The 16,432-nt window shown below is 38.0% G+C and overlaps 1 protein-coding gene across 5 annotated transcripts in view; it reads right to left on the bottom strand.

Moving 5' to 3' along the window:
* The window catches only part of SYNE2 (spectrin repeat containing nuclear envelope protein 2), a 326,121-nt gene that overhangs the window by 99,028 nt on the left and 210,661 nt on the right, over window positions 1-16,432 (bottom strand). For all 5 annotated transcript variants that reach the window (XM_041759982.1, XM_041759984.1, XM_041759987.1 and 2 more), the window contains 7 exons: window positions 14,648-14,833; window positions 11,232-11,354; window positions 9,605-9,787; window positions 6,831-6,962; window positions 3,373-3,570; window positions 2,443-2,517; window positions 861-965 (listed from right to left, as the gene is read on the bottom strand). In XM_041759982.1, the coding sequence (XP_041615916.1) occupies window positions 861-965; window positions 2,443-2,517; window positions 3,373-3,570; window positions 6,831-6,962; window positions 9,605-9,787; window positions 11,232-11,354; window positions 14,648-14,833 (1,002 nt within the window). The remainder of the gene's footprint in view (window positions 1-860; window positions 966-2,442; window positions 2,518-3,372; window positions 3,571-6,830; window positions 6,963-9,604; window positions 9,788-11,231; window positions 11,355-14,647; window positions 14,834-16,432) is intronic.

Consider the following 16,432-nt stretch of genomic DNA (forward strand, 5'->3'; position numbering starts at 1 on the left):
GGTTTCTTGAAGGAGGTGGAAGGTGAGATGGCCCTGGTGGATGAGCAAGATGCCTACGGGTAGGCTGGGAGAGAAAGGCATCCCGGGGATGCAAAGCAGTTTCTGAAGACAGTCTGGGATTTGGGGTGCTCAGTTTGTTTGGAAGGGCAGGACCCTGAGGGAGAAAACTTGCTAGAAGAGTGGAGAGACCGACTACTTCTCAGAGAGGGAAGGAACACCTCAAGAGGCAGAGTCTGGAGCTGCAGGTATAGCAGAGCCCGGTTCCAAGGTTTAACAAAAGGATTGGCAGAGCTCAGCCCCAGACAGGAGACAGGAGCGACAGGCATTCGGATCAGAGTGATGCTGGGATGTTTTAGGAACAAGGGAAAAACATCATTTTCACATTAGCTTATAATGACTTTCTAAGGTAAGGGCATTTGCCCTCTAGTTTGAGAGGCTGGAGAAGATTTGGAAGGTCATAAAGAGCAAAAAAGACATACACATTATATACTACTTTGCTCAAAAAGAATTAGGGGGAGACTCCTCCCCCAACTACTCCCAAAAAAGAGAGGTGTGTTAAATGCATAGAAACACTGCAGTGAGCCTTTTAAAGAGGGGCTCCTTTGTTAGTCTGAATTGACACATATGGAGTTCTCAGAAAATACTCTCCTATTATCACTGAGCACATAGTAGAACTGCAAATAATAAGCAGGTACTTGGCTGCTTTTGAATTTGTGCAAAGGTAACGGTGAGAAACAAAAAATTTCAGCCCTAATAGTTTCCCTCCCCAAGAAATGTTTTCGAAAAGAAATTCTTTTGACTTACTTCCTTTACTATCCCTGCCAGCCTCCAACCACCATGTGTATTATGCTCAGTATTACCTGAATGATGGTTCCAGAGGACGAGGATGCTCTGTCTTCCTCCATGTCCCCATCATGCTTCCAGAGTAAAGACCCAAAAGATGGCTTTGCCTTCTTATCTCCATTCTAACACAATAATCAATTGATTAGCAAAGAAGTCATTTCCTACCACCCTAATAGCATCCTACTCATCGCTCCTGTAAAACTCAGATTACCAGGCAGTATAACTATAGCCCTTAATATCACCACCACCACCACCCTTCACACACACACACACCTATTTTTCATCTCTTTCTTTGGCTAACAAAATTACAGGAGTCCAAATGTGGTTGCTCTTCCTGAAGCCTAAAAGATACTCTGAAAAGTTGGAAGTCAGCTCACATCACTCAAAAAAGGATCTTTAAAATGGCAGTTTAGGAATTTAATCTGCTTTCGTAAATGTAACCTCAAATGCTCTCTTTAAATAATGGCCTGATAGGGGTGCCTGGGGGTTCTGTCAGTTAAATGCCTGTCTTCGGCTCAAATCATGATCCTAGGGCCCTGGGATCAAGCCCCGCTTGGGGTCCCTCCTCAACAGAGTGTCTGCTTCTGTTCTCCCTCTCCCTCTGCTCCTCACTTTTTCTTTGCCCAACTCCACTCCCCCAATGCCTGCTCTGTCTCTTTCTCTCAAGTAAATAAATAAACTTTAAAACAAACAAACAAAAAAACAGCTGATGAACATGTATTCTTGCTGTTGCCAAGGACAGGCAGTGGATATTATAAACATATTAGCTCAGAAGCAAATATAGATCGTATGTTAGAATTACACTGCTGTGCATTCTATTCTCCACCCGGGTACCTTTCTGCTCTCACTATTCCCTATTTTCACTATTCGCAAAGGGGCATAATCAGGTTATGAAGTTGTCTGATGGCCTGAGCATACAGTAAGCCCATGCTTCCCCTTGTCTAACTAATCAGTTCCGTGGTGTCCTGGTCTAGGGGAGAGCAGGTTGTTCTGTGTGACAGTGGAGCTATTTAACAATCCATAAGATGAGCAGAGAAAGGGTCTAGTGGTTGCATGCGAGACATAAAGACAACAAATTGCTGCAATTTTCTTCCTTCAGGCATAAGACCCACCATAACTTTTAAAGTCTAAAATGGAAATTGATACCAGGAAGGACAATTTTAAGTGTCTCATGCAATCAGTTCTCATGGAGTAGTAAGGAGTAGCAGCAGTAGTTGCTAACACAACTCTTTATATTGACCATGCTGCTTCAGACTAAAAGAGTACTTCAAATCTGAAAAAATCAAGTTCTAAGAAAGCACCCAAGGAGTGCCCACCAAACAACATACTCTCGAAATTCCAGAGAATGTCCTCAGAAGTTGGATACAACCAAGAACTTCATCTGCTCCCTCACGCTAACAAGTGCGTCTGAATTACATTTATCCCACTCGGGAATGAAGTGGATTTAGATGCACTTAACATTAATACTGTAAGAGAACGGCTTCAATCACTATTATAAAACATTGGCATTAAAGTTTAAAATGTGTTGCTATTCATTTTAAGATCTTCCCACTGAACTGAACTTCTAGCAAGATTTAATGAGAAAATCATGTTCCTTACTTCACTCTTCAGGGAGCTCTCTTCCACCTCTTCCTTGAGTGCCGGCAGGAAAGACATAGAACTTGTTTTGTTCAACTGAAAGGCAAGGCATACACACCTGTAGCCGGGTTGCTGTTCAACATCACTGGGATCCTAGCCTGGCTACGCTTTTATGTAGCTTATTTTTTACTCACTTCATTCAAGATGTCCACCCACCCAGGTAGCCTCATCCAGCCAAATATAAGGACTCCATCAAATTTTACATCCCTTTCACCTGTGCTGCTTCCTGTGGCCCCTCATCCAACAGTTCAAAATGGTATCCATTGATGTGGACTCGGGGTGGACTTAGAGAAGTGCTGGGTCCATTTTTGAGTTTACACTGAGCTCAGGGATCAAGCCTCGCCTTGGGCTCCCTCCTCAGCAGAGAGTCTGCTTCTGCTTCTCCCTCTCCCTCTGGACGAAGGACGAAGGCACTTCAGGGGTAGCTCCCACCCACCTGCCTGTGGAATTCCATATACATCTCAAGTAACTTGGGCATAGGAATTCCAGGATGAGGGGATCCCTGGATGGCTCAGCGGTTTAGCGCCTGCCTTTGGCCCAGGGCATGATCCTGGAGTCCCGGGATCGAGTCCCGCGTTGGGCTCCTGGCATGGAGCCTGCTTCTCCCTCCTCCTGTGTCTCTGCCTCTCTCTCTCTCTCTCTTTCTCTCTATGTCTATCATAAATAAATAAATAAATCTTAAAAAAAAAAAAAAAGGAATTCCAGGTTGAGTCCAGAACAGACACACCCCAAGGATTCACATTCCCTATTGAACAATCTCAGAGTATCTCCACTTTTAAAATTCCTTATAGGCCAGCGACAGAGATGCCACAGGTTTTACAGGTGAAAAATAACACCAATTTAATACTCCTGTGGGAAGTGGGGTCAACATTAGCCTAAAGTCCTACCCACCTTCCACTCAGAAACATCCCTCTCGGCCACTCCTTCCTCTTCTGATGCTCCAGTTGATGGCATTTCTTGTTCTGATTCTTGCTGGTCCTGCTGTAAATGCTGGTGAAGGTTTAGTATGGCAGCCTTCAAGTCCACCAGCAGGTCCTCTCTCTTCTGGGTCAAACTCAGAATCTGCTTTTCCATAACTTTGATATTTCCCTGTGCAGAAAGAGTGTTTGCATTGCTGTGGGCTGCCTGAGGCCTCTGCACGCCCCCAGGAGCTTGCATCATTCGGTATGAGGGATGATGAGTTTTCTGTGCTGTTTGGTTTGCAGAGCCAGGAGTGAGTGTCAGGTAGGCTTCCTCCCCATCCTGGTTGCCTTTCCCAATGACCTGGTGAGGGCTTATAAGCTCCCCTTATAGGATGACTTAGCTTCACCCACCACCTGACACTTGGCCCATCAGTTCTCTGGGGGTCAAGCCAAGGTTCAGAGATTTGTAAAAAGTTTTTTTTTGTGGGGGGCCTGTGGTGTGCAGCCAGGGCTGGGAGCCACCTCTCTAGTGGCAACAGGACTGACTGCCAGAACCCACAGGGTCATGGCTCAGGAAACGTCCCAGGCGATTTGTAAGCAGACTTGGGAACGACAGAGTGGAAACAAGGTGAGAAATCTCACACTTCCATTATTGCTTCTGGAGCCATCTTTACTCTTACTGAATTCATTTACTTTTTCCTCACAAATTTTCCTACAAAATGGGAATAAACAAGCAAATAAAGGTAGTGTGAAGTGTAACTTACCATAGGAATGATGGACACATGATCCCAAGCTTTAGAACATTACTTTAAAATTTTGTAATTGATGGGTGGAAATAAAATATCTTATATGTAATAGAAGTGCACTTGCCCATTGTCCATCTAAGACAAAACAGAACTATGGAATCCTAGATTTGGAGGAAAGAGCAGGTGTCTAATCTAACATCCTCCTCTCTTAACACCCCCGAAAGGCATCATTTCACCTTTGCCTTGGCCTTGCAATCAGTGCATCAGAAGACAACCTGCTCCTTATCAGCAAGCCTTCAAGTATTGGAATTTTTGTTCCTAATATATTCCTCTATTCCCTGCTCATTTATTTGTTCCTTCCTTCCTTCTTTCTTTCTTCCTACTCATTGATCCATCCATCCCACAGACATTCATAAAAATCTTTTTTTTTTTTTTTTACAGAGGTGCTTAACATGTCTCTACGAATAAGTGAGAGTTCTGAAGTCCAGGAAGGTGATTTTTCCAGAGCTGCAGCTAGCCAGTGACAGAGCAGAGACCTGGACTTCCTGACACCCACACCCATGGCTCTTCTGCTGCTACTGTACACATTCTGACCAGTAACTCTATTCTGTCTGAAGTTAAACATCTTGTGATTGCTTTGGGAAATGATAACTGAATGAAATAGGAGTTGGCAGTGCTATGTGTCCATTTCCAATAAACACTAAACGTCAGAGGTATAATGCCCCCCAACAGACATAATACTACAGTCATTAGAATAACCCTAAGAGAAACAGAACAGTCTGTACACCAGCATTATAGAGGCACAGGAGGGCACACAGTGGCTATTCTCAAAAGTGGAATCTGTAGACCCATGGGGGTTCACATTCCACGAGGTCAAGATCATTTTCATTGTAATATGAAAATGTTATTTGCCCTTTTCACTCTGTTGGCATTTTTCACTCTTTGATGATGCAAAAGCAATGGTGGGTAAAACTACTTGCACTTTATATGAATCAAGACAGGGATAGTAACTGTATTAATTTAGATCCTTCGCTATCAAGTGCTCAACTGTTTTAAAAAAAAAAAGGCAATTTTACTTAAGAATGTCCTTGATAAAGAACATGCATTTCAAATATTCCATGTGACAAAGTGGAAAGCATGCAGAATGCACTTCTGCTGTGTGCCAAAGTATGATGATAGAGGGAAAAGCTCTGTGTGATTATTTAAGTTTTGAGCAGAACTACCCAATTTTGTCATAAAATGCTATTTTTACTTAAAAAAATAGTTGCTAAGCTATACATATATAGAAATACAGATTTTTCTGAAGAGGTAAATGTTAATATTAATAAATGTGAATTTTTGAATATTAACTACTGAAATGTCGACATATTTGGAAGATCTATGTAACTAGTGAAACAATATTTTCTGAATGATCAAGCATGATGTCCTAAAACCATGCATAGTTAGAAGATCTAAGTACAGACAGAACAATGGATCTTAATGCAAGAGCATGAAAAGTTCATTGACATGCCTTTGGATTCCATTTAACAAATGTATCTATGAGTAACTCTTACTTGTTAGAGTTCAGTATAATTTCAAAGAATGTCCACAATTATTCAAAAGGTTATTAAAATATTCCTTTCTTTTCCAAGTACATGTTGTTGAGAGGTTGGATTGTTTTTATATACTTCAAACACAGCTACATACCTCAACAGATGGAATGCAGAAACAGAAGGAAATCTAGCTGTCTTCTACCAAGCCAGATTTAAGAAATTTGCAAAAATGTAAAACAAGGTCACTCCTCTCACTACATTTTCTGTTGGAAACTGTAATTTCTTCCATAGAAATATGTTATTTCTCCCAATATGTAATGGGGTTATTATTGTTATTTTAAAATAAACTAAATTATTTTTATATTTCTGAGTTTTAATTTTTATATTAGTAGATATGATTCATATAAGCTAAAGCTCTCTGGGATCCTCATATTTTTTTTAACATAATGGGAAATTTAATAGATTTACAATATTGAGTCTTCAATGTTGAGTCTACCTTATTGAGCCCACCACTGAGTCCACCACCTAGTGTGGTATGTCCCCTTAGGCTCCTCTGTAAGTAATTTGCTTTAGACCTCACAGTAGTAAGTGTCACAACCTGGCTTTGAATACCATAGCATTCGCCTGCCCAATCACCTTGATAGTAGGATAAAAGCAGCTCTTTACAATGCTTGGCACAGAATCATTTGTTGTTGTTGTTGTTGTTGTTGTAGAACTACTAATTTGAAAACAAAGACTAAAAAAAAGAAAACCCTAAGCAGTAGATGGTTAACATGTACACCATTGTAACTGGGTAATTGTAATTAGGATATTGCTAATCATGGTATATGGAAATACTACTTAGTATATGAAACTCTTCATTACAACAGTGTTTAGGGTCTTTACCTATAACGTAAAGCCCAGCCTGCCCATACTGCCCTGCCCCTAATTCAGAAAGCTAGACAGAAAGTCAGGTTGCCCAAATATCCTGTGTTACATCAGCTTCTTCTTAACAGAGCCAAATGCGCCTATTTTATGAAATAGGAACAGAAGGTTAATATACACAGAATACACCTTCACTTGAAAGAAAGGAGAAAACACACTGTACTATCCCAAAGGCTTCTAGACACCAATAGGTTAGTAAACAATGGTTGAATGAACTGTAGGCTAAATAAATTAAAGAGACATACCTGTACTTGCGGCAGGTTGGTAGCTTGGTCTGGTGATATACGCTCATGGGAGAACTCAGTTGAATAATTATTTAAGATCTGCTTCAAATTTTCTATTTCCTCATTGCATTCATCAGTCTGTTTTATGGCAATCTATAAAATAATCCCCCCCAAAAGAAGACTGTCATAATCTAAGGACTAGATTCATGGGTTACTTCCAACATCTATCCCCACCACAAGTTTTAATCAATTATAGCAAACACACACCCATATAGGTTGCAATAGAAAATGGTAGCCTAAATACAGAGAAAAATGTTCACAGGACTAGCACCTGACTTTCTTGCTCTACTACATGCCAGGATACCTTGGGCAGTGCTTGAAATACAAGCATAATAAGACACACCTTTATTCTTAAGTATTTACAGTCTACTGGGCTTATGCTGAGAAGCATTTTATGGCATGTTAACATAAAGTTGCAAGTTTTATGAAATTACTGATATGTCTTTCATGCTATTTTAATGCATGCTCCACCTGATGCTTTCCACATAGAAAGGTGACGTTACTGATTCAGAGGGGAAAGGGCATGTGATCTGAGAGATGATGAATTTTCCTGAACCAGCCACATCCTCATCCGGTATCCCTTGGGATCAATCAGTGATATAAATTTTATAAGTAACAACTAGAGGGTTCAAGAGCAGCCTGAGTTTGCAGGAGGAATAGATATCATTAACCAGAACCATACATTGAATTTAGTGTTAAAGAAGTAATAAAGCGGGCAGCCCTGGTGGCGCAGCGGTTTAGCGCCACCTGCAGCCCAGGGCGTGATCCTGGAGACCCTGGATCGAGTCCCACGTCAGGCTCTCTGTATGATGCCTGCTTCTCCCTCTGCCTGTGTCTCTGCCTCTCTCTCTGTCTCTATGAATAAATAAATAAATAAATATCTTTAAAAAAAGGAGTGAAGCTTGAACCTATGTGTGTACTAAACTGTATGATCAAAGTATGATGGAAAGATAAAGGAAGTATAGATATTTCCTTGTATGCTATACAATGAAGCAAAAGATCTTTTAAAACTGCATAGTTTCTGGGCAACATAGAATTTTTCCTTGTATTTTTCTTTAATATTTAATCATAATTTTAGTTGCGGGCTGCAAAGTAATAACTATGTTTGCTGCACACACATCTGTTCGCCCGCCCTCATTAATGAGCTACATCCTATTATCACCTACCTCCAAAGTAATTTGTCTTGTTTTCCACAATGAGGGCACTTACTGTAGTAAAACAGAAATTAAAAGAAATATGCCATATTCTAATGATTTTCACTACTACTGGCTTATTTAATTTTGAAATATAGGAGATGACATCTGATTTCCACTAACACAATAAATTGGAAAATTTTAGCAGCACAGTTTGAGACCTAACTTGCACAAAACATAATTTCCTCTTCTATTTCACCTCTTCTCATCCTGTGAAGAAGCCACCTTAAAGCACAGTTACAATTGTTATTTTCTTTTCCTGACCAAGAAACCAATAAAGCACATACAAAAAAAAAAAGGGATTAAAATAATAGATCAAATTTTATATCTTTCTGTTTTTGATATCTTTATCATATGAAAAAACAGTACACAGAATGCCAGATCAGTTTTCTCCCCGTGGGTGTTAAGAAATGATATCTGCTGGTCAATAGCCAGGATAGAGAGATTCTATGAGCTCAGACTCAAACCAGAGGTTATACGATATCCTCAAATCTTAGGAGAACACAGAGTAGTTAACTAAATGGGAATGAAATTTAAGAGGAAGAAAGAGATGGCAGCTTTCTCCCTATAATCAGGTAGTGGTTGGGAAGCGGGGAAAATAACCTTTTCTCCTACCCCAACCTATCTAATCAGGAAGAGCAAGTAGGGAGTGGGAGTGGGGTGGGATCTACCAATGAAGTTGATAAGTCTGTGGAACTGAAGGCTCTTTCAGCAACTTTCTGTTCTTGTGAAAGTGGTTATTAATCTAGGAATACAAACCAAAGAAAAATGTAATTTCTATCTAATAATGATTCCTGACTTGGGCCTGGAGATCAATCAAAACATATGAAACAAAACAAAACAAAACAAAACAAAACAAAAACCAAACACCAAAGAGACAAAACCTTCTGTGGAGAGGCTGAAAAATATCATCAGTTAGAAGGAAGAGACCCTAATACGGAGAATGAATGATACCAGGAGTCTAGAAACTCAAATTCTTATCTTATTTGCACACAAATGAATCTGGACACAAGTTAACTCAGTGGTCTTTCAGTAAGTCATCTAACCTTCTGAATCTAGTCTCCTTATATGTAAAAATAAGGGTGGCAAAGATATATCTATCTATATCACATGTTGGAGAATAAAATGAGATGATTAATAGGAAAGTAACTGAGATTTTATGGTGCTGGGTACTCTAAGAGTCTCAGTGAGATTGCAAATGTACTGCTCAGGTTCCAACCTCCCTCCACAGCATTTACCCATGTAGATCTTCAATAATTGTAGGATGGAATCCAACAAATGATATCTAAGCTTTAATGCCTTTGATCGAACAAGAATAAGAACTGAGAAAAAATCATCTTAGCTCCATTTGAGCAATAAGCTATTGTTTTTGGTCAAATATCATTTCCTGGATAATAATACTGGAAGAGACCTAAAAGAATCAACAAAAGCAGCATCTTGTGGTCATGGGAATCTCACCGACCTACCATTAAAACTGAAAACAACCAGCTTTTGCCAAAAGTTTTTCAGCCAATTAGGTGGCCATCATCATAAACTGCTCACCTTTAATAATTCATTTTGTTCCTGAGTCACATTTTCCAACAGTTTTATATCTTGTAAAAGCTGATTTGTCCGCTGAAACACAGGTAGAGGTTTCATTCCCATCTGGGTCCACCGCAGTTCCACTTGGTAAGACACCAGTTCAGCAATGGCTTTCTTCATGGGACGTATATTTTCAAGTATGACCTTAATTATATCAGATAAGCACAGTACATAAATGAAAAGAAATAGCCACTGCTGAATTTGTTCAAAATTAAAATACCGTATGATTTAGTCTTTACAGTTTTGATTTTGAAAGCATTTCCTTGGCTCAGACTGAAAAGAACTCTTAGATCACTTGTGACCTGATAGCTAAAGGTCTCAGGAAAGAATGCCTGGGGCAAGACTAACCCGTTACCTGTGTCTGGTTCTGTGTTTGGACCACCCCTGCCTTCCTTCTCTTCTTCCCTCCCTCTCTGCAGAACTGATGATTTGCTTTGTGTCGCCAGGCACTGAGCTGTGCAAGGGCAGGTAGTGTTCTCTTTCATTCACAGCAACTGAACCTAGCATGGGGCTTCCCAAAGGAAGGTCTCAAAAAAATGCTTAGTGAATTGAACTATCCTGCCAAATATCCTAAGTCTCAAAAGTATAATTATATTTTGCTTGAATGACATCTGACTTCTAAAGATCGGGATTTATATAATCAAAAAATGAGAAGAGATTATTCACTTTACTAAGTCCTTCATATATATCACTTCATTTAATCATCACAACTACGCTAGGAGGTAGGTATCAGAACTTCCATTTCACAGTAAGGAAATTAGGTGCACAGAAGTTAGAAGACCCAGAGGGGGTCAGACTATAAGAGGCAGGCCTGGGAACAGAAACCAGGCCTGCCTGATTCCTATTCCAAATCATAGGCTCCTAACTGCTAGGCTGAGGGGGAAACAATGTCTGAATGCTGTCTAATATGTCCCCAATCCTGTGCTAGCAGCTCTGTATACACTGTAATTGTCCAGTTTAATCACCATAATACCAACGTGCAGATATGAAAGAGAATCTAAGAAATGTTAACTAATTGCTCAAAGCCACATAACCCATAAGCAGTGTAGTTGGATCTAGAACCCAGTTCTCTTGAGTAGAGGCTCAAGCTCTTGAACTATTAAGCACTGTGATTTGACAGGAAGGCAAAACTCCCAAAATTTGAAGTTTTCAGAAGAAATTCAATGAAGGAAAAAAAACCCAACCTATAAGAAAATTATCTTTTCATAGATAGTACTGTATGATTTAAAACATGATATTTATTGTCATTCCCATCTACTTCCCAAATTTATTTTGCTATTACTCTAGCAAGACTAAGTACTTTTTATCACATCATATAATTATATATTTAAAAATAAACATAAGTATTATGAGAAAATGTTTTTTTTTTAATTTTTTTATTTATTTATGATAGTCACACAGAGAGAGAGGGAAAGAGAGGCAGAGACATAGGCAGAGGGAGAAGCAGGCTCCATGCACTGGGAGCCCGACGTGGGATTCGATCCAGGGTCTCCAGGATCACGCCCTGGGCCAAAGGCAGGCGCTAAACCGCTGCACCACCCAGGGATCCCCGAGAAAATGTTTTTTTTAATGATCCATGCTTTCTTACCTCCCCATGCTTAAGATGTTCTTCTGGTGAAAAATCAAATATTTCTTTTGATAAGAGGATAGCTTTGATTTTTGAAACTTTTTTCTCTATTGATTTTACTTCAGTTTCAATAGCAACCACATCCTAGAATTTCAGAAACAGAAAAACCTCTCATGCAGCATATATTTTATGTTAATAATCTATAAAACACAATTTATTGCTGTGTATTCTATTCTCCTATTTAACCAAAAATGTTTGCCGCTTATATCTCTTAAAAATTAACCAACTGTATCTTCAACAAATGGTGTTGGGAAAACTGGACAGCTATGTGCAAAAGAATGAAACTGGACCACTTTCTTACACTATACACAAAAATAAATTCAAAATGGATTAAAGATCTAAATTTAAGACCTGAAACCATAAAAATCCTAGAGAAGAAGACAGGCAGTGACTTCTTTGACATTGGCCATAACAGTATCTCTCTAGATATGTCACCTGAGGCACAGGAAATAAAAGCAAAAATAAACCATTGGGTCTACATCAAAATAAAAAGCTTCTGCACAGCAAAAGAAACAATCAACAAAACTAAAAGGCATCCTATGGAATGGGAGAAGATATGTACAAATGATATAATCAATAAAAAGGTTGTTCTATAATCAATAAAGGGTCAGTATGCAAAAGATGTAAAGAATGTACACAATTCAACACCAAAACCAAATAATCCAATTAAAAACGGGCAGAAGACATGAAGAGACATTTCACCAAAGACATACAAGATGGCCAAACAGACACATGAAAAGATGCTCAACATTACTCATCATCAGGGAAATGCAAATCAAAACTACAATGTGTTATAACCTCACACCTGTCAGAATGGCTAAAATTAAAAAAAAAAAAGGAAACAGCGTTGGCGTGGATGTGGAGAGAAAGGGACTCTTATGTGCTGTTGGCAGGAATGAAAACTGGTGCAGCCACTGTGGAAAACAGTATGGAAGATCCTCAAAAAATTAAAAATAGAATTACCATGGGATCCAGTAATCCCACTACTGATAAAGAATACCAAAACACTAATTCAAAAAGATATAGCACTCCTATGTTTATTGCAGCATTATTTAAAACAGACAAATTATGGAAGCAAATTATGGAAGTGTCCATTGATAGATGAGTGGATAAAAAAGATGTAGGGCATATAATATATAATGGAATATAACTCAGTCATGAAAAAGAATGAAATCTTGCCATTTGCAACAAAATGGATGAATCTAGAGAGTATAATAAGTGAACACGTTATTCAGAGAAAGACAAATACCGTATGACTTCACTCATATGTGGAATTTAGGAAACAAAACAAATGAGCAGAAGAAAAAAGAGACAAACCCGAAAACAAACTCTTAACTATAGAGAAGAAACTGATGATGGTTATCAGAAGGAAGATGGGTGAGAGGATGGGTAAAATAGGTGAAGGGAATTAAGAGTATACTTATTGTGATGAGCACTGAGTAATGTACAGAATTGCTGAATCACTACATTGTATACCTGAAACTAATATAACACTGTATGTTAACCATACTGGAATTTTAAAAAAGTGTACATAGATGTTGACTGCTTTTAATAAAAAGGTCGTTCTATTCATAGCATACCACTCTATAAAACACTGCTTAAACTTTGTTGAGTTACAACTTTTCGTTAAGTCCAATTTTCAATTACTTACACTATAAGAACAAGGTATTATGTATCTGAATCAACCTTTTTAAGCTTATTTTTTTAATAAACTTAAAGTTTATTAAAAACCTTATCAATAAACTTATTTAATTTTATTAACTTAACTTATTAACTTTATTAAGTTTATTAAACTTAAACTTTAAAGTAATCTCTATACCCAATATGGGGCTTGAACTCATGACCCTAAGATCAAGAGTTGTATGCTCTTCCAACTGAGCCAGCCAGGTGCCCCTGAATCAATTTTTAAATAAATTCACAATATCTACAAAGTCTTTAGATTTATCATTGGAATGTGTTTAAATACTTGAATACAAGTGGGTCTAATATTTTTTAAAAATTCTATCACTTTATGTAAAATGATAAAGTTGCCCTTGGGAAAGAAACACAAAAGGAGCTGAAAAAATTGACAGGATTGCCAATCCCTAAAGAACTATTGTCATACAGAGTCACTAAATTACTTTGTAGCATACTCAGATTAACTCAAATAACAGATTATTTGCCTAGTGGTTATTCTCTCATCAATGTCAGCCTCTAGGACTTAGCTAAGAACCTTATGACCATAAATGGATGAATACAGGCTGCAGACCCGAAGTCCACTTGCCGCACTGTAAGAGGGCCTTTATTTATTTATTTATTTTTAAGATTTTATTCATGTATTCATGAGAGACACACAGAGAGAGAGGCAGAGACACAGGCAGAGGGAGAAGCAGGCTCCATGCAGGGAGCATGATGTGGGGCTCGATCCTGGAACTCCGGGATCACGCCTTGAGCCAAAGGCAGACGCTCAACCGCTGAGCCACCCAGCTGTCCCTGTAAGAGGCCCTTTAGGCCTGCAGTAAGAGCTCAATGCAGAGACACTGTAGCAAGCAAAAGTAAAGAAGGAGATAGGAAAAACTACAAGAAATAGAGTGAGGATTTCAAACTAAAGCAGTTTGGAGCCATTTAACATCAGATAAATGTAACTTTATTAGCAAATGGAAGAGTGAGTATAGCAACTTTGTAGTAATAACTCCAAGCTATGAAGAAAAGTTAAATTATATTGGAATTATTTTTTGCATCTTATATTGAAAAAGTTATAAGAAAACATAAAATATCCCTTAGAGTAATTTCTATCAAAAATCATAAAAGCATTTAAAAACCCTGGAATAAGCTTCAATAACCCAGAATGTTTACCAATTATTATTCTCTGAAGTTATATAAGTGAGGTATAGGGAATGTAACTGATAAAAAGTAAATGATTAAGACTAATTGTACCTGCCCTTGCTATGTGACTTCATCCTTAAATAAATGCCTCACATGTTTCAAGCTAAAATAAATAAAATTAGGTTAAAATCCTGTGGCTGCCATACAGCAGCCCCTCAGTAAATATTTGCTATTGGCAAATAAAGATTTAAGGGGTTATCTGTTTAACTCCCTCTTTGCTAATCTGTGCTTTTATATCAACAATATTGCCTATCTGACAAAGAGAAAACAATGAGTTTATTTGATCGGGATTTTTTCCTTTAAAGAGATCATTTCTGGACTGAAAATGGGGATATGCACCATGGGTTGCAAATCAAAGTAAAATATAATTCAAGAAATAAGAAAATAAATGAAAAATGTACCAGATCAATATGTCTTCATATAATTAGGAGTTGAATAGCAGTATAACTCTAATTTACTAAATGAAATATAAATTAAAAATAAGAAATCACGTCTTTATCGTGCCAACTTACATCAGCCACCCGCTGAATCTGTGGAAGGCTTTCCATGATTTTTTGTTGTAAAGCTGCTACTTGATGATTTAACTCTTGTACAGACTGTGCTAAATCATCGGTTTCAAAAATTATTGACAAATCTTCTAGATCCGTGAAAATTGAATGCAAAATATTGTGTTTCTGTTCTGAATCTTCCAAAGCCATCTGCACAATGGAAAACAAGGGGGAAAAAGAGAGAACATTAAGATACTGAAACACTTGATTAAAATTGAAATCAGAGAAAATTTTGTAACTATGTATGGTGATATACTGTGATGATTTCACAGTACATGCAAATATAAAATCATTACGTTGTACACCTGAAACTCATACAACATACGTCAATTTTACCTTAGTAAGAAAAATGTGTATCAGAGAAATTTTAAATTTGTCTCAGTATTTCAACTCCTATTCATATCATTTCATGATAAAACACTAAACACTCCATATTGTCAACAGCACTGAGTGACTTTGACTTTATTTTTAAAAATATTTTCAAAGACTATTTTATTTTTTATTAATTATTATTACGATTTTTTTTTGAGAGAGAAAGCATAACAAGCAGGGGTGGGGGGGGTTGGGAGGGGGGAGAGAGAGACAGAGAAAGAGAGAGAGAAAATCTCCAACAGGCTCTTCACTGAGTGCAGAGCCTAACCCAGGGCTCAATCTCACAACCATGAAGTTATGACCTGAGCCAAAACCAAGATGCAGAGGTTTAACTGACTGAGAGACCCAGGTACCCCAACAACACTGGATGACTTTAGATCATCTACTCCATGTTTGTGGGCTTCTAGCAGCTATTTTATATCATGTAACCCTGCTCTTCCAGCCATCAGTAACAGAACCAGGAACACCCAACCTGTAGTCCATCCCTCTGTAATTTGAAATTAGGGCCAAGAAAGCCATTCAGGCTCTCTCTCATTGGCTGGACTTGCAATTTTGGGAATGTGAATTTGAGAGAAATAGGTAAGTGAAGTGGGGATGGGAAATGAAGTGGGGATGGGAAATGAAGTGGGGATGGGAAATGAAGAGGCAATCCTGTGGCTTGCCAGTCCTGGTGTCAATGATCTCCTCAGGCCTTCTCACGTTATGCTACTGATTCATGAGATGCCCTTACGGCTCAAGTTGACCTGAGTAACTTGGCACCCAGGAGTCTATCTGTAAAATCCAGTAAAAGTGAAAAACATCCATTTTTATAATTTCCTAGACATTCCTCCTTGTAATTTCTTTCTTTTTTCTCCTAACAATGATAATGTATTAACTTTCCAACTTAACATTTCAAAATATCTCAGCCACAAACTGGAAATGTTCAACCTGCTAATATAGTCTTCAGGTAAGTCATAAAACATAATATGGTATGAGAAAAAACATTTACTTAATTCAATTTGAATTCTAGTCACAAATCTCTAAAATTTATTGGATTATTCAGAACCTTATATTGTCCTTATTTAAAATACCAGAAGGAGAAAATTTTATGGAAAACAAACTTAAAAACAATGCTTTTTAAAAATCAATAATACTATTTATAATAGCATTAAAAGACATCAAATACTTCAGGATAAATTCAACAATTTATGTGTAGGACCTGTACACTGAAGATTATGAAACACTGCTGAGAAAAATTGAAGAAGACCAAAATAAAGAGATACATCATGTTCCTGGATTGGAATAGTCAATATAGTTAAGATGTAAATTCTTGCCAAATTGATCTACAGATTTAATGCAATCCACTCAAAATTCCAATAGTCCTGTGTATATTGACAA

This window comes from Vulpes lagopus, chromosome 6 (genome assembly GCF_018345385.1).
Source record: "Vulpes lagopus strain Blue_001 chromosome 6, ASM1834538v1, whole genome shotgun sequence".
Taxonomy (NCBI): domain Eukaryota; kingdom Metazoa; phylum Chordata; class Mammalia; order Carnivora; family Canidae; genus Vulpes; species Vulpes lagopus.